The 23,293-nt window shown below is 44.1% G+C and overlaps 2 protein-coding genes across 7 annotated transcripts in view; one reads left to right on the forward strand and one right to left on the reverse strand.

Annotated features, from left to right (window-relative positions):
• HDLBP (high density lipoprotein binding protein) overlaps window positions 1-1,147 on the reverse strand; it is a 41,130-nt gene extending 39,983 nt beyond the window's left edge. For both annotated transcript variants that reach the window (XM_080349885.1, XM_080349887.1), the window contains exon 1: window positions 989-1,147. The gene's annotated coding sequence lies outside the window, so the exon portion shown is untranslated. The remainder of the gene's footprint in view (window positions 1-988) is intronic.
• Window positions 1,148-1,271: 124 nt separating this feature from the next.
• On the forward strand, window positions 1,272-22,353 carry SEPTIN2 (septin 2). Of its 5 annotated transcripts, none has more exons than XM_080349747.1 (13): window positions 1,272-1,307; window positions 3,426-3,458; window positions 4,088-4,208; window positions 7,035-7,121; window positions 7,867-7,990; window positions 10,219-10,353; window positions 10,587-10,704; window positions 12,607-12,708; window positions 12,989-13,134; window positions 14,907-14,990; window positions 17,578-17,635; window positions 18,954-19,066; window positions 19,480-22,353. In XM_080349747.1, exons 2-12 carry the CDS (start codon window positions 3,450-3,452, stop codon window positions 19,056-19,058), a joined length of 1,089 nt encoding a protein of 362 aa, XP_080205873.1. In that variant the 5' UTR covers window positions 1,272-1,307; window positions 3,426-3,449; the 3' UTR covers window positions 19,059-19,066; window positions 19,480-22,353. The 5 variants fall into 5 exon arrangements, 3 of the variants coding, with proteins under 3 accessions (XP_080205873.1, XP_080205874.1, XP_080205872.1); XM_080349748.1 differs by lacking the exon at window positions 1,272-1,307 and adding an exon at window positions 2,061-2,134; XR_013922517.1 differs by lacking the exon at window positions 1,272-1,307 and having other exon boundaries at window positions 3,370-3,458; window positions 19,480-20,760; window positions 21,554-22,353.
• Window positions 22,354-23,293: the final 940 nt, after the last annotated feature.

Genomic DNA, 23,293 nt, shown 5'->3' on the forward strand with positions numbered 1-23,293 from the left:
CTGAGTTGTGAATTGGATTCAAATTCTAAACTAGAGGCGTGAATTCAAGGACCCTAGCTCTTCTCACTGGTTCTGAGTGAACTGCTGTTGCTATTACCAACATTCCCAGCACAACCTGCTCTCTTCTCATCTTTCAGGGGCAGGAACTGGGAATCCAGCTGGGAATCCTTCCTGCCGTCTGGGGAAGGCCAGCATGGGAAGTTCCCACATGCCAAGCTGTTTTAGCTACAGCCACGCTGGGCCCAAGGATCACAAACTCTCTACACTTAACCCTCGATCGCTGGATTGTGTTCTATAAATAACCTTCAATAAAACCACACGGCAAGTGGGTGAAGAGGCAGAATTTCCCCACTGTCACGCACAGGCGTCTCCCTGCAGAGCCACAGGTGAGGCTGAACCGCTTCTCCAGAGCCCCGGCCTGGGGGGCCACGGGCGGCAGCTCCGACCCCGAGAAACCGGAGCAGACACAGCCGGCATGTGCCGCCGTGCCGGAAGCGAGGGAAGGCGGCCGTGCCCTCAAGGGCAGCTCGGGAACTCCCCCTGGCGGGTGGGCGGCCGCCGAGGGAGGAGAAGTGGGGCCATGACTCATGGGTTTTATGTCCGCTCCGCGCTCCCCACCGCCAGCGCAGAGCAGGGCGGCCGCCGCCAGGAGAGGGGAAGGCCGGGGCGGCGGGGGAAGGCCGGGGCGGCCCAGGCACGAAGCGCGACCCCCGCGCAGCCCCCGCGCCCCGTGCAGATCGGGGCCCGGCGGCACGTGGCCGCCCCGCGCCAATGGGAGAGGCCGAGACCATAGAGCGGAGCCGGGCGCTCGCTAGACATTCCGCCCCCGGAGTCCGTCTCTCTGCTGCCGCCATCTTGTTGGAGGCAGCGGAACCCGCCCGGGCGCACAGCCGAGCCCGCGCCCGCCTTCCGCTTTACCGGAGGCACTCCCCATCCCCCGCCGCCCTCCCCCGCGGCCGGCGCCACTGGGCGCCGGGACCGGCTTTACCTCTAGTAGGCCCGCAGCGAAGCCTATGCTGGGTACGAGGCCGAGGCGCCGGCCGCCATCTTGGTGAAGCAGAGGGATATGCGTGACCTACCAACATACGGGTGGTCCCTCCCCACGTACCCTTGGCCGGCGGGTTGCTATGGGAACGGGGCGGGCGCATGCGCACCGGCCCCAGCGCCGCACCTCCCGGCAACACCCCGGGGGCGGGGCATGAGGGGCGTGGCTTGAGGGGCGGAGCGCCCTGGCTCCTCCCCTTCCCCCTTGGCGGCGCGCGCGCGGGAGCGGCGACCGGGGTCGTCGGTTGAGTGTGGGGAGGCAGGTGAGACGGGCGGGGGACGATGGGGTGCGGGGCGTCCCACTCCTTCAGGGGATCGCCGCCCTCCCTCGGGGGACCGCTGCCCTCCCTCGGGGGATCGCTGCCCTCCCTCGGGCGTCGGGGGCCCGTCTGCGCGGCCCCTTTCCGGGGGGTGAAGCACAGCCCCTTCCCCAGGTCTTCGGGAGACGGCTCTGGGCGGGACGCGTTCGGCGGGCCGGGCCTGAGGGAAGGCGGTGGGGCGGCCGGGAGGGGTGCGGGGGAGGTGCTGGCGAGGAGGAAGCGGCCGATGGCGGTGTCGCGGGGTGGGCGGGCTGGAGCATCCGCAGGCGGGGAGCCGCGGAGCTGCGGTTCCCGCGCTCCAGAGCGGGCACGGCCGATGCCCCGGTTCTCCTAGAAAACTCCAGCCGGGTGGGTGAAACCGGAGGGAACGGAACATGACCGACCAGCTTCAGAGGAAGATCCGGGCTGCTCCGGCCTGCGTGGGAGCGCTCAGCCGCTCCCCGAGGGGAACGCTGTGGGAAAGAGTTTCTGAGAAAGGTTTTCTGTGCTTGGTCCATGTGTTAAAACACAATGTAACTGCAGCCATCTGCATAAATAGCTCTCCCACATTTCATGGTGGCTGTGAGAAACTTTCCTCCGCTCTTCACCCGCCTCCGAGGTGATAGACGAGCTTCGTTAGTTAAAATAATGTTCTTCAGTGTTTTAGCGGGATCTGGTTTTGTTTGTCATTGAAAAACCTTATGGGGAATGGTTGTACAGGGATCAGTGACATCCCTTGGAAGGAAGAGTGGCTACTGGAGCGATCTGGAATGATGATAAAAGCCTCACAGGTAACCCCTTCAGTGGGTGAACACTCCATAGGTAACAGACCAGCTTATTGACTGAAACACAGACCTTGCAGACCCTGTTATTTTATTTTCAGCATGACATTTCATTTGGGAAGTATGTTATCCAGATTTTATTCCGTGTGTGTAATCAGGATGCCAGATTTTTGTCAGCAAGTTCAGCTTCACATGAAATGACACCAAATTGCTTCCGTGTTTTGCACCTTTACTCTGTCCTTCCCATGAAAAACTCCCCTCAGAACTAACCTCTCTCTCTGCAGGTCACGGTGAAGTAATCACGGTGAGCTAAACTTTGGTGTCATTTCATATGAATCTGAGCTCACATTTTTGTCAAAATCTGGAAGATGGAAGAAATCAGATGGTGATAACTTCAAATCCGCAGGATGAAGGTGGGAGCGAGCCAGATAAGGGCTTTGTGAGTGGGAACAGAGACCTTTTGGTGAGAGGGCAGGCCAGGGAGAGACGAGAAGGAGGACTTGGAGCACTCAGCACTTGAACGTACAGGAGAATCTGGCATTTTTATATTGCCATAGTAAATTATATGAACTCTTGAACAAGTTAGCGTGATAGAAGTGTTGGCAGGTCTTTTGTCAAGAGGCTTTTTTGCATAGAGGTGTTAGATGAGAGTATAGGATCTTGTGTTTGGTGTTTTGGTTTGGTTTTGTGGGTGCTTTTGTTTGTTTTGGGTTTTTTTTTCTGTCTGTTTTGTGTTTCAAAGCGATGCAGCCACGTGTGAAAATCTTACCTTGACAACAGAAGTTAAAATGCCTGAGTTTGCAAGCATCCAAATGAAAGAGGACGAGGAAACGTTTCATTTTGAATCTGTCAGCTCGTTACAGACCACTTGAGCATTAAAGGAAATGTTGAGGGGAAGGAGGCTTAAAAAGAAACAATAATACATAGGTTGGTTTTTCGAACTTTGAAAAAGCTGTTTCCTGTAAATAGTGAGATGGCTTCAAGTGCCGTGTGCTTGGTTTGCGTGGTTTCCGGTAAGGATGTGAACTTTTCTTCCTCAGACTTCAAAATGGTTTATCTAGTGCCTTTAGTGCTCTGCGTTCGTGTTAATTGAATTTATTGTCCAATTATCTTAATAGGAACAAAGGCTGCTGAAAATTCTGCTCCTCGTTAATACCAAAGAGTCAATTCAGAATCTGGACATCCAGTCAAGAACGCTTCTTTTTTGCTTTAGTGTGCAACAGTGGGCATTATATTGTTTGGTGTTTGGTTTTTATCCTACAATTTTTAATAAGCTAAAAAACACTATTTTTTTTTCCAGATTTGTTCCTGACTTTCCATAAAAATGTCTAAGGTAAGAATAACATTTCTGCCTTCTGATGTAATAATGTGAAACTGACATTTCTTTTTTAAATATTAATCTGCGAGTGTAGAATGCGTAACTTACCTTGTGTTTCACAGTGCATCCGTATGCTAAATTTATGGGTCATAAATAAGCGAGAATTCACATATATAAGACATAATGTTGAAAGATCGAGTGATGAAAACATATATTAGTTTCCTGCAAGTATAAACCTCTGCAGTTAACTTATACCCTTGGAAGGATTCAGTTTGGTCACAGAGCTGCGTACAAGCTCCCTGTTGCATTTTCATTGAAACTTCCATTCTGCTACTGTGTTTTGAGCAGGAATCATTTACGAAAAGGATTTTCTTAGATTTAATTCCTTCATTTGCTAATAGAAGCAACTGGTCTTCCAGCAAAATCCTTCAAAAACAATGTGGTGACTGAAAATGTTATTGACATGTTGGGATTCATCTAATTCTCGGTCCCTTGCGTTTGGTAGAACAGGTAGAACACCCACGTTAGCTTATTGGAGTGAAATGTGTTTGGAGAAATATTTGAAATAAGTGAGAAAAGCAGTTATACAGACACGTATGTCTTGAATGGTTGCTTATTGTTGTCTTATTTTATTATATTTTTAGCAACAGCCCGCTCAGTTTACCAACCCAGAAACCCCTGGCTATGTCGGGTTTGCAAACCTTCCCAATCAGGTTCACCGCAAGTCTGTGAAAAAGGGCTTTGAGTTTACTCTGATGGTGGTTGGTAAGGAAACGTTTTATTGTCTGTCACAAAATTACTGTTTGCTCACTGGGAATTTGGAAATAAAGTTAATATTAGTTCCGCTATTGTAGGGCTTCAGCTCATGACAGAAAACTCTTCTGTGCTGTAGCATTTAATTTTCTTTTATAGTTTATGAACTCATGCAGCAGTTGGTTTTGACACTACAAGGTGTGTTTGAATACATTAATAAGTTTGTGGGTGAAGAAATTTTGTGTGCTCCAGTGATTGTTACTTCCCTCCTTCTGTCTCATAGGATTCAAGCATTCCATTTCAAATATGCTTTAAAACTGGTTTCTCATTTGAATACAATCTGTTTGCTTGCATGTTTTGGTTGAGAGAATAGTACTGAGGAGACTATTCTACTTAAAATGTTCTTTATGCTTCTGTAGCTCAAAAGAATCTGAACTCTTTCTACCCCTTCTAAATAGTCTTGTAAGAGAAGAATGAGAAGTGGATTAGATGGTTTTCATGTGAGCTGTTACTTTTTACGTTGATCTTGATTTTCTTTTAGCAGTTATAATTTAAAGCTTAATTCTGTTTGATATTTCATTGAGAAGCTGTGTTGGTCTGGAACAGACAGAAACGTCTCGTGTGTCTGCAGAAATACCTCGATCCTCTAAGAAGTTGGTGTCATTTTTGTGAATGAAGTAGGTTCTCCAATCAGGCTGGGGCATCTTTTATCTCTCTCCTCGTCACACCGCTTGGGAGCTGAAACTTCCAAGTTTTGGTGTTTGAACTCTGTGATTCCTGCTTTTAAAATAGGCTTTTGCAAAAAGTAAGCCTAATAGAATTAGATTCTTTATTGCCTGGTGTCACAAAAAGTAAATCTCATTTGTGTGTTAGGTTTGTCCAAGACAGACAGTGGAGATGAGCAGGAGAGCTGAGGCGACGCGTGGGAGCTGGTGTTTAAGTTAATTATTTTGGCCTCTGGTAGTTACAGAGTGAGTCTGTCCTCAAACCTTCCATTAGTTTTGCCAAATGGCAGCTTTGATCCTCTTTCTGGCTTTTGTAGTTCAGTGTCAAACCGTCGGTCTTTATTTTTGTCTTCCTAGAGTTTTATCATAGTTGTTTACTGTATCTTTCGGTGGGTTTGCATAGGATAATATCACAATGGATATCTTATAAAATCTAAGGGTAAAGCCAAACTGTAAGCAGATGGCTCACATTATGAAATCTGCTCTAACTCTTCAGAATGTACTGTTCAGCGATCTGAAAAATCCGAACAGTTCTGGGAAACGAAAGATGTGCTTCCTCTGCTGCAGCTAAACTTAATTTAATTAATCTTTGAGATTAATTGCCAGTAGTGCTATGTGAAACAGTTCTAGCAGAAGGCTGTGTAAAATTATATAGACCAAACAGTTGTTTGTAGCCTCTTGTGAAACAGAAAAGAGGGAGGAAATGCCACATTATCAGAGTAACAGAAAGGCCCATGTCGCGAGTAAAATTTAACTTCACAGCCATTGCCTGCCGGTGTTCTACGGGGTAAATGAAAACTACAGGAAGATAACTTGGAGAAAAGTAATTTCATTAAGATTTGGAGTGATATTTTAAGATACACTGGCAGAGGGAAGCAGCTGATGTAAGATAAAATAAACTGTGCTTCAAACTGTTGATTATTTCAACAGTTTGGAATGTGAATTCTTTCTCTTGAAATATGCATGGGGTTAAAGTATGTGGGCTAGATCACAAGGCCTCTGTTGAGCTATCCTTCATTAGGTTGCCATGCTGCTTAGTTTCTGAGCAGGAGACTGTTTCTTTAAAAGCTCCCGGTGCTGGCATAGTCCTGATCAATGGATTTTCTTCTTCACCTTGTTTTCTCTGCTATTGCTGATTGTGGTTTGTGAAAACATGAGCTGGAGTTGATAACATTTTGGCTGCTTGGCAGTGTTGCTTCCAAAGAAATTCTAACCCCATGTATTTATTAGCAGTTTCGTGTTCCTCTCCATGACTTCATCTAAATAGTTATTTCACTCGAGAGTCGTTAGAATAACTCTGCATTTCATTAATCCTTAACAGCAACGATGAAACCCGGTTTATTCTACATGTGATATTTACCCAGACTGAACATATGGAATGTGCCACTGGTTAGAATCGGACTTTGGTTGGGTTTTGCTCAACAGATGCCGTGTGAGTGGCGAGTTCTCCGGCTGCGTGAGATCTGGAGAGATGCACTCTATGAGGCGCGAAAAACTGGCGTCTCCTGCTCAAATCTGTATTTCAGAACACCATTCCGTCTCTTTCTTTCTTTCCTTCAGGTGTCTGTGTCAGACTCCTTGCAGAACACTCCGTGTTACTCAGTGAGCGGGTACCCTGTCATTTTTTAGATCTGATTTTTAAAATTAATTCTGTCAGCACCTCAAACAAAACAAAAATTATAGAGAAGGATTTTTTCAGTCAATTCAAGTACTGAGCATTTCAAGCTGCTGGTCTTCTTTTATGCAGTTAATGTTTGTTCTGATTAAGATCTTGATGAATTAGCTAATGAGTTGGCTTTTGAACTTTTCTCACGGGTCAGTCTGTAGCCCTAGAGCAAAAATATGTTTGCTAATGCCCAGTTTCATCAGTGAAAAGGTGCTCTGTGTGTGTGCTCTGTAGCCATTCCGTTTCCCTTGGGTTCTTGTTTACCATTTTGACGTATAAAAGCAGAGATAAACCCGCTTTCTGATGGCAGGCCACGCAGAAGCTCCACAATGCCTTTTGCATTGGTTAAGTTGATTTAGCGTGAAAAAAAAGGTTTAGTCAGGTGGTACCGTCTGGATACAGTTGAAATTAATTATGTCAATATGTTGACTTTATTTTGAATCATAGGTGAATCTGGACTGGGAAAATCTACATTAATAAACAGCCTCTTCTTGACAGATCTCTACCCAGAAAGGATAATCCCAGGAGCTGCTGGTAAATGAACATTCATTCGAGTTTCTCTGTTCTCAATGCTTTTTGGAGCTGAATGCTTTTCTATTTGGATGTTAGTAACAGCCAGTAGTGATTTCTAGCTGTAATGATTTCTAATGTATTTCCTGATACCTGAACTGATAGAAATGGTTCCCTCTGTAGCCTCTTTGTTGTTTGGTCCTGGGGTGAATTCATATTGGCCCCTAGAAAGTTGATCCTTTCTGCTTAAAAAAAGTCATTGTGCCGCAGCAAGACAAACAACCAACTAAACCCATCAGGAACTTTCTTTAATTTTTCGGCTATTACGATTCCAAGCGTATGCATTGTTTATGGCTGCTTGGACTTGCAACTTGATTCCTTTGCTTAGGGTTGATATTTAGTGAATCTGAACTTCACCTGCTTTTCTTATTCAGTCCCTTGTCCCTATTTTATTCTGTTCACCAAGGCATCCAATAGTCCAACAGAAGGTAATATTGTAAGAAAATAGAGGACAGTGGTATTTTTTCCCTCTTTGCTACTTGTGGAATGACTTGTGTTAGTAATTTATCGTGTTAGCTGATGATTACTTATCACTTTCAATGTTAAGAACAAATTCCATTACATATAATTTAGTATTGTTCTCCAAATTGCTGATTACCTCTGTTTTTTTCTCAGTCCCTTTTGCCTTAGCTTCTACATCATATATATCTCTCAAAATTACGTAGTCTTAGAAATTCTATTCTGAAGGACCGTGGTTATTGTCTTTTAGAGAAGATTGAACGCACTGTGCAGATTGAAGCCTCAACAGTTGAAATTGAGGAGAGGGGTGTGAAGCTCCGTCTGACGGTTGTAGATACACCAGGATATGGGGATGCCATCAACTGTCGGGACTGGTATGTACACAGCGGATCTGTTGGCCTAGAGATATAGATATTGTTCTGGGGACAGATTAGGGAGGGAATAAGTAACTGAAGTGGGGCTCTATTATTAATGATATACAGCTCAAAGTCAGAAGGTCCAAGTAGCAACTCTATCTCTTTTAAACATTTCTATTCCAAAAGTGATGGAAACTGATTATACTGCTAAGTCATTATCTTCCTTTTATTTTTTATTTGGTGTGTTATGTGAAGTGCTGAACTTGAAGTGTGATTTTTCAGAGATGGGCATGTTTTCTAGTTTTGAGGAAGCTTGATTTAAGTTTTAGGAGTTCATTAATTTACCTGTAAAGAGGCATCAATAACAGACAACTTGAAATAAATTCTGTGACACAGATATTTTGATTTATCCTTTTTCTCAGTTGACTTTATTAAGTTTGGAAGGGTTTTAAGTGAACAGCGTCCTGAACTTTTTTATAGTCGGAAAGCTATGGAACCATTGGGACACAAGAAATTCAGCAGTACTCTGATAAAGCAACTTATCTAGTCTTTAGTGCAAGTAAAAATCCGCCTTTAGATCTTGTCCACATTCATTTGAGCATTCTCACATTCTGCATTTTCATCTTTGGGTTTGATTATTTGGGGTTTTTTTTGAGAAATTTACATTATAATAAGTACTGGGAAATAATCTTGAAATCAATGGCAGTCAGTTTTTGATGGTAATCCCTCTTCCCACATCTCTTAAGACCCTGAACCTCAAGGCAGGAACCGAGGGAATGAAATCCCTCTAATTGTAAGTAAAGATCAGGTTTGAGACCACCTGAGGAACTTGAACTTGATAAGGTGTAAGTCCACGGCACCCACCAAGCTGCATCCCCTCTTGTCGGGTTATCTGTGGCAGGTGTGGTTGCCAAGCCACACTCTACCTTATTTCAAAAGTCACAGCACCCAGGCAGAGACCACGGTGGCTGGGAAACGGGAAACATCATGCCGGTTTTTAAAAAGGTGAAGAAGGAGGATCCCAGGAGCTGCCAAGCAGTCGGCCCCACCTTCCGATCCTCCTGGGAGATGTTGTGGAGCCTGGGAGGTGATTAGACGCAGCCAGTAGCACCTCAGCAAGGGCAAATCGTATCTGACTAATCTTGTGGCCTTCTATGATGGAGAGGATAAAGGAAGAGCTGCTGATGGACTGGGAACTTGCTGAAGGGAAGAAGCCAGAGAGTTGTAGTCAATGGGGCAGAGTCCAGTTGAGGCCTGTATCTAGTGCAGTGCCTCAGGGGGCAGTGCTGGGGCCGGTATTATTCAATATATTCATCAACGACTTGGATGAGAGAATAGAGACATTCAAATGCAGACATTCCAACCCGCCTGGACACCTTCCTGTGTAACTTCATCTGGGTGTTCCTGCTCCATGGGGAGATTGCACTGGATGAGCTTTCCAGGTCCCTTCCAGTCCCTGACATTCTGGGATTCTGTGATACTGGGGGATGAAAAATTGGGTATGAGTTGGTGAACGCACATCCCCGAAAACCATTCTTATCCTGGGCTGCATTAAAAGCAGCATGGCCAGCAGGTCGAGAGAGGGTATTTTCCCCCTTTACACTGCTCTATGAGACCTGGGTCCTCAGCACAGGACACACATGGATCTGCTGCAGAGGGGCCAGAGGAGCCACAGGAATGATCTGAGGCTGGAACTGCTCTGCTGGGGACAGGCTGAGAGAGCTGGGGTGTTCAGCTGCAGAAGAGAAGCTCTGGGGAGACCTTAGTGCAGCATTTCAAAACTTATTACTAGGGCCTATAGTAACAGGGCAAGGAGCAGCAGTCTTAGACTGAAAGAGGGGAGATTTAGATGAGATTTAAGGAAGAAATTCTTCCCTGTGAGAGTGGTGAGGCCCTGGCACAGGCTGCCCCATCCCTGGAAGAGCTTAAGGCCAGGCTGGACGGGCTCTGAGCAACCCGGTGCAGTGAGAGGGGTCCCTGCCCATGGCAGGGGGTTGGACTAAATGGTGTTTGAAGGTCCCTTCCAACCCAAACCATTCTGTGATTGTAAATCAACTTGGAACAAGTAGCTTAGATTATCTTGAGTGTGTGTCATTAGTACTAGTCAAAAGATAAATACTAACCCAAGAGAAGTTTCCTGTATGAGTTAAGATGTGTGTTACATGTATGTATATTTTATCTTAATACTAAAACTATTGACCATTTGGGACCGAACGTCATTTCTTGAGTCCGTATTTGTTTTACAGTTTTAAGACCATAATATCTTACATTGATGAGCAGTTTGAGCGATATCTTCATGATGAGAGTGGTTTGAACAGAAGACACATCATAGATAACCGAGTTCATTGCTGCTTCTATTTCATTTCACCGTTTGGTCATGGGTAGGTGTTTCTCTGTCATTTTGGTTTTTAAATGATATTACTCTGAGGAGTTGGTTTGCGCCTGTTGACTTAAATGTTCACAATCAGATTGCCATTACTTACAGAAGTACTAGAATGCTGGAATTAATTCAGTGTGTTCTTTCTGTGTAAGGAGAGAAATCTACATTGGTGTGAACATAAATTGGTCATTTAGATTAAAATTAAATGTAACTTTTTCCATATTTTAATTTTAGCCTTAAGCCTCTGGATGTTGAGTTTATGAAGGCCATACACAACAAAGTAAATATTGTACCAGTGATTGCAAAAGCTGACACTCTTTCTCTGAAAGAGCGAGAAAGGCTAAAGAAGAGGGTGAGTATTCTTCTAGCTTGCAGAAAAGTGTTGTACTTTGATTCTAGCAATAGAGCCATTCTCATTTGGCCTTGCTGTGGCCTAGCCAAGAAAAAGATCATCACATGCACAGTGTAACATCATTTAACATGTAGTTTGATGTCTTGTAAATTCTTGTATTATGTATTTAACTGAGAAATTGTCCTTAAAAGGTTGCCTGCAAAATGGCGGATTGGCAACATTTACGATTATGTCATGAGTGAATTTTGAAACTGTGGAAAAATACTTAAATGCTTTTGCTACTGGTAATTACTCCCTTACTCATCCCAAAGCAGAGACACTATCTGCATCTATAACGTGCATATATTTTGTTACCCAGTCAGAATTCTGATGATTGAAAACCAGGATTTTTAGAGATTTTTCTGATTTGGGGGTTGCTTTGCTTCCTCTCTGTCACCCTCTTCTAATACATGGCAGTACTTTCTTCTACAGGCAAGACCCCATATCACATTGAGTCTCACAGAAGTTGATCCTGTATTTGCTGAGAGGGGAAAATCGCAACAAACCATCATGAGTGAATAACAGTTATGGAATCTAGGAAGAAGTGTTAAATTAACTTGCCAGAAGGCACACTAGATCCAATCTTGGCTGTTATATTTAAAACTTTATGTCGAGGGTTAAAATTGCGGGGTGACAATAAAACCCTGGCAGATGTATTGTTAACCCCCTCTCCTCCCCCACTTCCTCCTTTTGCCCTCCTCCCTCCCCCCTTCCCACTCAGGACAGGCGATCGGGAGGGAAAGAAGGACAGAGAGAAGAGAGCTGGAAGAATTAAAAGTGTTTTACTAATGCTACTGATAAGAATAGAGAAAATAATACAAAATATACAAAACCAATCTTGAAAGTCTCAGCAACTGCAGAGCCGGCAACCAAAGTCCTGGACTGGACTCTGCAGCCAACCGGAGCTGGATTCAGTCTGTCACTGGCCTCAGTTCGCAGGGACGACTCGCAAGGTCCTCTCCTAATGTCGCCATAAGGAAAAGGGCCGAGATCCTCGTGATCTCCCACTTTTATATGAAGTATTCATGTGAATGGGATGTTTGGTCAGTTTCTGGGTGCCCTGTTTCTCGTCGCCCCTCTCGCGAGATGTCCATCCATGCTTATCAATAACTTCACATTCCATTGCTGTGTTCACCAAAACATGGATCTGGCTCTCCAGGAAAATGCTGCTGATATGAAGCTTCAGCTGACAGGCAAATTCACTAAAAGAGAAACTTTTTTTAACAAAACCAGGACACTTATCTATGATTTTTTCCAGTTATTCTGAAAATCCTTTTAGTTATCTTCCGCACCTTGCAATAAAAATAGAGAAGGGTACTTTAGTTTGTACATATTATGTTTGAATTCTGCAGAAATCAAGATTTTTTTTTTTTTAAGAGCAAAATTTTGGTTCATGGCAAATGGGTTCCAGCTGCAGATTTCATTCTTAGAGGTCATGACATAGAAACAAAATTACTTGTCATGTCAGTAGCTCTGTAGTTTAAAAACTTCTACCCCTGCTCTCCAAACTGCAATTCAGAGGCAAGAGCAAGGAGTTTTAGGCTATTCAAATTATGACTTCTGAGTCAATGTTTGATAATTAAAACCAAAATGCAGATGTTTTAAAGAAACCTCAATTTCTTATGTGTAATTCACAGCGGACAGTGTTTATTTGAGCTCTGTTTATTGTCTGGAAGTCCATGGCAAGTAGTTGTTGGATATCACAAAGAAATAAACAAATACTTGCTGAGTAATTTGGATCGGTAAGACAGGCCCAAATTTCTCCAGAGATTGTGTATAAGTGATTAAGTAATTTTACCTTCAGATTTAAAAGTATTGACTTTACCTGCGTATTGTCTCAATTTCTTATATTATAAATCTCAGATTCTGGATGAAATAGAAGAGCACGGCATCAAGATTTATCACCTCCCTGATGCTGAATCAGATGAGGATGAAGATTTTAAAGAGCAAACCAGACTCCTGAAGGTACGGCTGGCGTCAGGGTGTCCGGACTGCAGCTTTTTGGGCTGCTTGGGTGGCTTTGGAACAAGACACACACCGAGACCTTGAGTGAGTCACCATGTCTCTGCCCAGGCTTTGCGGTCTTGAAAGACATTGGTGACGGTGCCATTCTTTTTTAACAGCTTCAAATTACAAGCATTACAAACTTATTATCATAATATGCAGTGCTGAGCAGAGCAAGAGTTGTTCTTGGAGTTGTTTGTTCGGGTTCATTATTAGTAATTTTTGCATTCTTGGGTTTTAGGCCAGCATTCCGTTTTGTGTAGTGGGATCCAATCAACTCATTGAAGCCAAAGGTAAAAAAGTTAGAGGTCGACTCTACCCGTGGGGGGTAGTTGAAGTGGAGAATCCGGAACATAATGACTTCCTGAAGCTGAGGACCATGTTAATGTAAGTTAGAAAATTCCAATTAAATTGTAGTTTGAAAAAACAAATCACCAGGAAGCTACTCCAACAGTGAAAAGGGGGTTGGAGCAGCTGTGGAATCCCTGGAGGCATTCAGGTTTTTTCTGGAGAAGGCTGTGAGCATCCTTGGCCTAGCTGGCCTAGGCCTAGGCCAGGGTCAGGACACTTAGGCTCCATAGGTCCTTTCCAGTCCAAATTATTCAGTGATTCTGTGAAAATAATTTTTTGTCTAATTCTTTTGTTGAACACAGCACTGTGTGGTTATTCAGATCTCCAAGAACATAAAATGGGTTGCTTCTCACCTTGTGTGCTTGTTTAAATATATCTATCTGTAGATATATATCTTCAAAGGACTGGACTTGGAGAGTCCACTGGTTGATTTTTTTTTCAGGCTTTGCTACTCTGCTTCCCCTTAAATTAGCTTCTAAATTAGCATGTTAAATGGGTGCACGCGCTGAGCACGATGACCCAGTCCAGTGCTGAATGTGAGAGTTGGTTAAGCAAACTGATGTGACCCAGCCATGTTTTCTCTTAAACTTATCACAGACTTTTATGAGGGCATAACCAGGTGGATAGATGATGGCAAAGCAGTGGATGTGGTCTGCCTTGACTTCAGTAAAGCATTTGACACAGTCTCCCACAGCATCCTCACAGCTAAACTGAGGGAGTGCGGTCTGGATGACCGGGTAGTGAGGTGAACTGGGAACTGGCTGAAGGGAAGAAGCCAGAGAGTCGTGGTCAATGGGGCAGAGTCCAGTTGAGGCCTGTATCTAGTGCAGTGCCTCAGGGGGCAGTGCTGGGGCCTGTATTATTCAATATATTCATCAATGATTTGGATGAGGGAATAGAGTGACTGTCAGCAAGTTTGCTGATGACACCAAGCTGGGAGGAGCGGCTGACACTGGAAGCTGTGCTGCCATCAGAGACCTGGACAGGCTGGAGAGCTGGGCGGGGAGAAATTAGATGAAATAGAACAAGGGCAAGTGCAGAGTCTTGAATCTGGGCAGGAACAATCCCAGGTTCCAGTGTAAGCTGGGGAACGAGCTGTTGGAGAGCAGCGTAGGGGAAAGGGACCTGGGGGTCCTGGGGACAGCAGGGTGAGCATGAACCAGCACTGGGCCCTTGTGGCCAGGAAGGCCAATGGTACCTGGGGTGGGTTAGAAGGGGGTGGTCAGTAGGTCAGAGAGGTTCTCCTGCCCCTCTACTCTGCCCTGGGGTGACCACACCTGGAATATTGTGTCCAGTTGTGGCCCCTCAGTTCCAGCAGGACAGGGAACTGCTGGAGAGAGTCCAGCGCAGCCACCAAGATGCTGAAGGGAGTGGAGCATCTCCCGTGTGAGGAAAGGCTGAGGGAGCTGGGGCTCTGGAGCTGGACAAGAGGAGACTGAGGGGGGACTCATTCCTGGGGATCAATATGGAAAGGGGGAGTGTCAGGAGGATGGAGCCAGGCTCTTCTGGGTGACAACCAGTGACAGGACAAGGGGCAATGGGTGCAAACTGGAACACAGGAGGTTCCACTGAAAGAGGAGAAGCAACTTGTTGGGGGTGAGGGTGTCAGAGCCTGGCCCAGGCTGCCCAGGGAGGTTGTGGAGTCTCCTTCTCTGCAGACATTCCAACCCGCCTGGACACCTTCCTGTGTAACCTCATCTGGGTGTTCCTGCTCCATGGGGGGATTGCACTGGATGAGCTTTCCAGGGCCCTTCCAGTCTCTAACATTCTGGGATTCTGTGATCTTTTAATTCTTTTCCTTCTCACAGCACACATATGCAAGATCTTCAGGAGGTGACCCAGGATCTTCACTATGAGAACTTCCGCTCCGAGAGGCTCAAACGAGGCGGCAGGTTGTCATCTGCTCACATGCTGTTCTTCCTCTTCTGAATGTATTTTTTGGTTTCTCTGTCTCTCCTACTATTTCATTGCTAGGATTTGATAGATCATGGGCAGATCTGTAGCTCCAGTCAGCACCAAATTCCGTCCACCCACTCACACTGAGTAAGAAAAAGTATTATCCAAGTCTGAAGAGACATTTGTGCCGTTAAAAGGATATAGTTAGACCTCTCCTTTGGCTTATGACTCTAACATTGTTGTATTAGAATGCTTGAGGTACATAAGTAGAGCAGATGTCTATGATAAATGTTGTCTTAGATCTGGAAGTTAGGTCAGTGTTGATATGTTAAAAAAGTGGATTTTTTCAGAATTGACTGAATTAACTGCTGGAATATTTAGACTGTGTCTTTAATAAGAGAAACTCAAGTCCTTCTGCAGTGCTTTGCTGAACATGGCAGTCACAGGATAATGCCTTTCAACCCTGTTTTGAGCTGTGGTGGCTCAGGTACAGCTTTCCTGATAAGGGATATAGGCAGAACACCCCCTTTGTAACTCAAACAGCCAAGCTTGTGAAGTTGAGTTTGTGAGTTCCTTGTTGAAAAGTGGTGTTTCGTGGTCTAGATTTTTGAGTTGCTTCTCTTATTTCAGCCACTAGAGGGTTTCATAATTGTACATTTCAGCAGGTTTGGTATTTTTTGCAGAGGTTTTCCCATCCTGCTGTTGACGTAGGTTTTGTCACGTGCCCCGTCAGCTTTCAGGAAAAGGAGTTTGTCTGTAGCGTTGGCCCACGAGTCCAGTTTTCCCTTCGGCAAGGTGACGTGCTCTGCCCCTTGATTTTTAAATCCTGTCTTCTGACTTTCAAGCTAAAAAAAATCAAACTTGTGCCTGTTATCCAACAAAGGTCTTAGAAGTAAAGTAAGCTAAGGTCGTCCAGAGCTAAAATCATGTTTACCGATTTTTAGAGGATTTAAAGTTGCCTCTGCCAAGGCGCTGACAGTGAGTTGCTGTCAGGTTGGGGTACCTCCCTATGGGAAACTAAACCACAGGCTTGTGTCTTGTCTGGGCAAGTGGCCTATATCTTTATTGTCACGTTTCTGAAGTGGAGCTAGGTTGTAGTTCAGTTTACTTATAGTAAGGGCAATTTGTGTGTGAATTTACTTCAAACTTGCACCAACCCCACCAGCAGCACTTGGGCCCGTATTCACTAACGGTAGAGGCTTCTTGGCACAGAGGATTTTTGTACCATCTGTTTCTCTGTTAACCTTTTAGCAAGCGTTGGTTTGCTCGCTTTGCACTTTTGATGGCACTTGTGTGGTTAGATTTGTTAGCAAATCTTCCCCATTGCAACATGGGATGGGAGAAATCTACTAGCAAAGTGGTAGGTAATCTGGAGAATACAGTAGGTGAAAATATTCTTACGTTGGTTTCTCAGTGTAAAACTGGAAGGTTCCAATTAAGCAAGAGTTTGCTGAGATACTGATTGAAAGCGTTTGCCTAATTTTGACAGGAGTAATTAATGCTGGTGCTATAACAGGTTATACAAAAGAAATCTTTTGGACTTGCAGAAAAAAAAGAAAAAAGGTGACTATATTAGAAAAATAAACTTTGAAGTTTGAAATGAAGCACAGGATAAAGGGATCCTCCAGCTGGAAGGATTCCAGATGTGGACAGTGGGTTTATGTTAGTTTTATGGGTTTGGTTATGAGCCTTTCAGAAGTTTGGTAGCCAAACACGGTTTGTGAAGATAGAGCTGGGATAGAACTGCGTCAAAGGAAGGTTCTGCCCGCGGGTAGCCGGGTTTCCAGCACAGAATTCCTTAGAACTCTGGTTATTTTAAAGGTAGCTCCCATATTTTTCTGAACATCTTGACCAGCATTACCCTGAACTTTTCATTTAATTGTATTGATCTCTTGCACCAGTGAAAGAGAGGAATGGAGTATGTCTTTGCAGTATTTCTCAATTTGCTGTATAGGACAAGGGGGCATGGGCTTCAACTCTGCCAGGGGAAACTGAGGCTGGAGATTAGAAAGCAATTCTTTGCAGAGAGAGTGGTCAGGCATTGGAATGGCTGCCCAGGGAGGTGCTGGACTCACCGTTCCTGGAGGTTTTCAAACTGAAATTGGACATGGCACTTAGTGCCATGATCTAGTCAATGGGCTGGAGTTGGACCAAGGGTTGGGCTTGATGATCTCTGAGGTCTTTCCAACCCACTTGATTCTGTGATTCTGTATGTGATGCTCAAATTGCAACCAATCAAGATAACATTATGCTCAGGCAAACGGCTGGACTCAAGTACTGCTCAGAAACAGCTCCTGTTGGTACCTACACACAAAGATGTGTCAGATTTTCAAGTCACAGCTAGAACTCATTCTTGGCAGAACTTTGTGAAGGAGTAAGGGATAAATTGGTGTCTTAAAAATAACTTAAAAACTTGAATTGCAGCCATTTGGGCAACATGTTTCAATGAATTTAGTTTGTATTATGAAACTGTGGCATACGAGATGTGTTCTAATAGCCTTTGGTTTTTTTAACAAAACATTCTCTGGAAGTTCAAAATGCAGAATGCATGCATGTTATTGAACAATATTCCTTTTCTTTTAGGAAAATAGAAGATGAAGAAGTAAATAAAGACCAGATTCTACTTGAAAAAGAAGCTGAAGTAAGACGACAGAACTCTGTACTCTTGCAATGGGGGAATTTTTATTCTTGTATCACTACTTTAGGGCAAATGATTTATATGATGTTGGTAATTGTAAAGGAAAGATGACGTTAATGTTCCCATTGGGAAGCAGATGATAGAGAGGAAGGACATAGTGAGGGGTTTACATAATCACAGACGCCAGGATGAATGGGAATCTGCTAGACAAGGAACAGGTCACGCTTCATGAGATTAATGGGTGGCTGATTTCAAATAAGAAAGATACTTTTAAGATTGTCTGTAAATTGTGGAACTCATTAGCATGGAATTTTGTGCATAGCAAGAATGCAGATAAGCTCAAAAATGAATGCAGGTAAGCGCAGGGACTGGAGAGTTTGACTTTCTCCATGAATGTGCTCACTAAACACAAAGGTGGAATTTTTTTGTTTAGGAAGTTCAGAATTGACAAATGGATAGAATTTGAGAGCATATGTCAGGAAATACTGGGTGTGTGCACATGGCTGCGTTTGCTAACAGGCAGCATTGGAGAGAGGCTGAGTTAGGCCGGGTTGCTGGTCTGCCCCAGCACAAGCAGACATGCAGCGTTCCAGTGACTTTAGCTGGAGTCCCAAAGGGCGACTGGAGTGAAAGTGGAAAGGGTCATTGTTTCAAGGAATATGGAGAAAAGAACGGTGTGAGCATTTCACACGTTTAACTGGTCATTGCTAAGCTGAACAGTTTAGTTTGAGTTTAAAGTGTAGGCGCAGAGAGGCAAAGACATCCACGAATATTTTGGTAGTGAGGTTAACTTCCAACCCGACAGAGTTGGGTACAATACAAATTATAATATTGTACATGCAGCATGGCTGAATTAATCTTATTAGCTCAGTTACATGATTACCCTGTGTGGAAAGGCTCTAAATGCTTCAATGCTCTGAAACAGAGCTGCGACCATTTTCAATAATGGTTCTGTCTCCGTGGGTAGTTTGCTTGTTGGACTGGCTGCCGCCTGCTCATCCCCAGCAAGGGAGCTGGGAGGTAATCCTGACCATTTTTGTTAGTGACAGAGACAGGTGGGTTTCTTCTTCGCCTTTAGTAATTGTTTGTTCAGCACTTCAGCACCACCCTCTTTAACTTCCAAGGAAGTAAAGACTTCCATTAAGGAAAATCTCATCCCAAATTACAGCAATAAAGTTTCTTTCAGTCAGTAAATTTCCAACCTCTTGGTGGATGAAGAAGAAAGATGCCATAACCTGAGATCAGGATAACGCAGATGTGTGTTCCCTCTCTGATATAAACAATTACTAATGTGGTGGATTTGCCTGTGCTACTCTTGCAGCTCCGGCGCATGCAGGAGATGATTGCGAGGATGCAGGCGCAGATGCAGATGCAGAGGCAAGGCGGAGAAGGGGACGGCAGTGCCGTCCACGGACACCACGTGTAAAGGCTTTGGTATGATGTTCCCATAGCCACTGAAAGGGCTTCTCTTTTAACCGGTGGTCATTGTGGTTGGTATTAAGAAGTTTTGTAAAAACGTTTGCAGGATGGGTTTGCATAGCTTTCAATCTTAATTTTAATTTTTAAGGTTTAACTACTGTTTGTGAAGTTAAATGGCTTAGAGCCATATTGGTGTGGTTCTGGTGTGTGTATATCTCTATGTCTTTGTCTATATTGAAAATTTCCAGAAAGTCAATGCAATATATGTTGGCAGGAACCATGGCAGGAGTCTTTGACATTGTGTAAACAGGTGTTTCTCACACTCCTCATTGCTTCGTTGTGCCTTTTAAAATGCGTGTGGTTCTGAGCGGTTTCTAACTATAGGGAGGTAGCTGATCTCAAATTGTATTTTGCTGTCTTGTTTCTAGATGACTGTGCACCCGGATCACAGGAGACCTCCTGCCGTTCAGTTTCAGCGCTGTTGTACCAGCCTTTTGCTCAACATGTGACTTGGAGTTTGCTTTAGAGTTTAACATGGAAATGCATTGTGGTAACTCGTGTGATGCGTATTTCATAACATGTAGTCAGTTGGTATTTTGTGTAGTATACACATTTGACTTCAGTTTTGTTTAGTAATTCTTCTATTGAGCTTATTTTTGGTTTCCCATTGTACTAGGGATACAAAATAGACGTTGAAACTTTTCGAGCCTGATATGGCGTTAGATAATAATGTTTGTTTTGGTTTGGTTTTAATATGGCTTATTAGTTCCCTGCTTTTAACTTTGTATTAGGTGTAGAAATAAGCAGCTGTCAGTGGTATCTTGTGCATGGCATGTGACAGTCACCTCACCAGGCAGCCCTGCAAGGTTAGCCCTGCACTGTTACACCAGTGACAGTGTGACAGATACCAGGCAGCCCTGCAAGGTTCCTTTGCTATTTTTTGCAGTGTTTACAGGTGTGTCTGTGGGACCTTCAGCCCTTTTCTGTCTCTGCTCAGTGTGGGTGGTTTCCTTGGCCTCTGCAAGTATCACATTAAAATTCAAGCATCCCTTGTGTCTTAATGAAAGAAATAAGAGGAAGCGCCTCTTTCAGAGGTACGCTATTTTATGATAGGCGTTATTTCCTTCAGATTTAACCTTGAGGGACATATATTCTTTGTTGTTTGCCTGAAGTCTCTTACTCTATTGCAGATAATTTTAAAGAGTTGCTTGTAGGTCAGCACAGATCAGTCCTGCTATTTTCTGGCATTACTGTAGCCAAATAAACTTGAATAATGCTGATATTGTTAAATATGGTAAACCCCAGAGAGTAGTTTTCTATGCATGGGTGTTTCCTATATCCAAATGCACAAGCAATTCTATAATTCCTAATGAGTATTTTCATACTATTTTTAGGGCATTGTAAACTGTTAATTGTAGTATAAAATACTAGCACACTTTTCTGGTTTTTTAAGTGATCTGTGCCTGACAGGATCAATGCAAACCGATATTTAAGGTCTTGCTCCGAGCCGCAGTTTGCAGTATTACTTTGGAACTGACACCGTTACGCATTTTCTCTTTAGGTCGAGGTCCCTTCCCTTGCCACTGGTAGTAAAGGGGGCTGGTGTGGAGCTTGGCTGGGCTGGTGCTCCACGGCCCGCCTGGTGCTGTATTTACTGTATCTGCGGAGCAAACAGCTGCGCTGGTGTCCGTGAGCACTGATACACCGAGGTTGGTGTTTCTACCGCTTCTGGTAAAGCCATCCATCATATCTCCTGATCTCATCTGTTACAAAGCGCTACCTAAGCAGCTAATATAAAAGACAGAATTGCAACTTTTTTATCTTCTTTGAGCTCAGGTGCAGCTGTGGCTTTTATAACTTTTTTGTAGCGTTTCTTTTAAACAGTTAATGGGATTTCTACAGCTAGTGTATGATTCCAGTGGTCCTTGAGAGGCTGGACTGCATGTAAACCTGCTAAGCGGTGGAAATTTTTACCTGCCTGAAACTACTGTTATCAATGGTTTTCTATTTAAATCTTTCTAAAGATGAGAAGTTAAATCCTGCGTCGTAGCCTTTGCTTGAGAGCTCCAGTTTTCGTCTCAAAAGCAATTATTGTTGAAGTTCCGCACAACTCGTTTGCCCTTCCCTATCCTTGACCAACGTGAAAACGAGAACCTTTTTGTGCACTGAGATGCACAGAAACGTCAAGTCCCATTTTGTCAAATATTGACGTACAAAACTTAGATGGAAAAACGTGCACTGCTGAGTTCTTGTCTTGCTTTTTCAAAATAAGGCGTAGCAACAAAGCAACATGGCTCTATTGTCAGAAGACGCTCCGCACCACCTTATCTGTTTCTAAATCCGATGCATTTTTGTGCGTCGGTCATCATAAATTTGCCAAAAGAACTTAGCGTGAACTCACATCCCTGAACTCTGTGCCGTCCCAGGCCGTTCTGCAGTTGCCACAAACGTTTGGTTTGTTGGGTTTTTTTCTCAGTAACACAGCATTTGTCTATTTTTAAGCTCTTTGTCTGATGTCTGAGCTGCAGCAGCACTGGGGACCCCGACTTGAAGAAATACTGTGAAATCCAAAGCGTACGCACAGGAGACGGGTTGAACGCGTCACTGTCTCTCTGGGTATGTTGCTGTGATAGTTTTTTCCTGTATTTTCTAAAACGGGAACACAAGCAGATTGTCCATGTATTTAGTGCTGTTCGGTCACTACCCGTGGAATTGTTCTTATTCTTGGAAATATTGTGTGTCTATTAAAATACACGATCAGGATAAAGTATTCCGTCTGGTTCTTAGGCAAAGAATTTTTCATCTACAAATTCCAGGAGGAGAAATATTTTTGTATGTTTGTTTTGTTTTTAAACAGGTAAAAGCAAGTTAATGGCACTTGCCATTTTAACTGAAATACTTGAGACGGTTAATTGCTTTTTCTTCCCGAGTGGGACAATCATTCATAGTGTGCCTGATGTCTCTGAAGGTCTATTTCGCCTTTTCTTGTGATGGTCTCGCAGTTAATGGTTTTGTGGTAAGACGGGAAGGGTGAGATCATCTTCCTCAGGTTCTGTTCCACACAAACTCAGCCACAGGTAGAAGACTTGGAGACAAGAGGTCGATGTTTGGTGGCTCGCTGAACTGGCCACAAGTGTTTCTCCATTACAGTATTGTTACGATTTTTATTTGAAGAGTCAACATACTTCTGAATTTTATAGTTGGTAGCAAAAATGACTTGCTTTTGGTACAAAAATCTGTTATATTCAGTTTTATGTACTGCCACTAGCCAAACTGTAATAAAAAAATGCTAAAATACCTTATATTTTTTGCTATGATTCTTTATTACAGTCAGCCCTGGCGATATAAATTAGTTTGTGGTTATCTATTTTAAACATAAAGGGGGAATGAAGCTGTGGTTGGAAGAGAACACGTGGATGTACTTGTGGGAGGTCTGGTCATGAGGAACGGGGGCGCCAAGTGTGCGGGTCCAGCACGTGTCCCTGGGGATCTTGCTTTTTCAGCAGCCCTCGGCAAACCCACCTGTCCCTTATTTGTTGTGGTAGCACAGAATGAAGCCACTTGTTGTTAGGTGCTGCTTTAAATAGGAAGGGTCCTTGTTTTCTCCAGCGAATCGTGCTTCATTCCTGGAGCAAGTGAGAATGCGTTTGTTCTAGCTATTCCAAAACAACTTAGGGCTCACCCTCCTGTGAAACAACTCGAAGGAGCCCAAGGCTGTTAGCGATGGAGAGCAGCAGGCTGTGTCCTTGCTTTGGGTTCTGGAGCCGACTGGTAATGCCGGAGGGTTTTCCAGCAGCGCTTTGAACTTGGAGTGTGTTGCTTTTGCACGTGGTCGCTGTCCCGATCGCTCTGTGTGGACATGCATGGTGCGGTCAGACCTCTCCACAGGGTAAAACCTCTGCAGGTTGTGCTTTCAGAGTATGTTCACGTTTCATTTATCACAAGTATTTAGTGTGGAAGTGGCGCATTAAAGGGAGATTCACATTCAGGCTCTTGTGAGAGAAGAGGTGAGGAAGCAGCCTGGGTACGTCTGACCTGCTTTTGCAAGGCGGGCGTTTCGTACGGACCGATGGTGATTTGTGGGTGGCGTCCTTTCTGTCAGCTGTAGAAAACCCAGAGCTGCACAACTAAACAATTGCTGGAAAACTTCTTATAAAAAAATCTTTCAGGTTTGTTAGTTTTGTGCGTATAAAGAAAAAGATGGTAATTGTGGACAGGGACTGGAATAGCGCGTCAAAACCG

Source organism: Nesoenas mayeri (assembly GCF_963082525.1).
Source record: "Nesoenas mayeri genome assembly, chromosome: 9".
Classification (NCBI taxonomy): Eukaryota; Metazoa; Chordata; class Aves; order Columbiformes; family Columbidae; genus Nesoenas; species Nesoenas mayeri.

Excerpts from the sequence above, each read along its gene's own strand:
- SEPTIN2 (XM_080349747.1), top strand. Across the intron at positions 7,991-10,218 it reads GCCATCAACTGTCGGGACTG|TTTTAAGACCATAATATCTT; the intron begins GTATGTACACAG and ends TTTGTTTTACAG. Across the intron at positions 17,636-18,953 it reads TACTTGAAAAAGAAGCTGAA|CTCCGGCGCATGCAGGAGAT; the intron begins GTAAGACGACAG and ends CTACTCTTGCAG.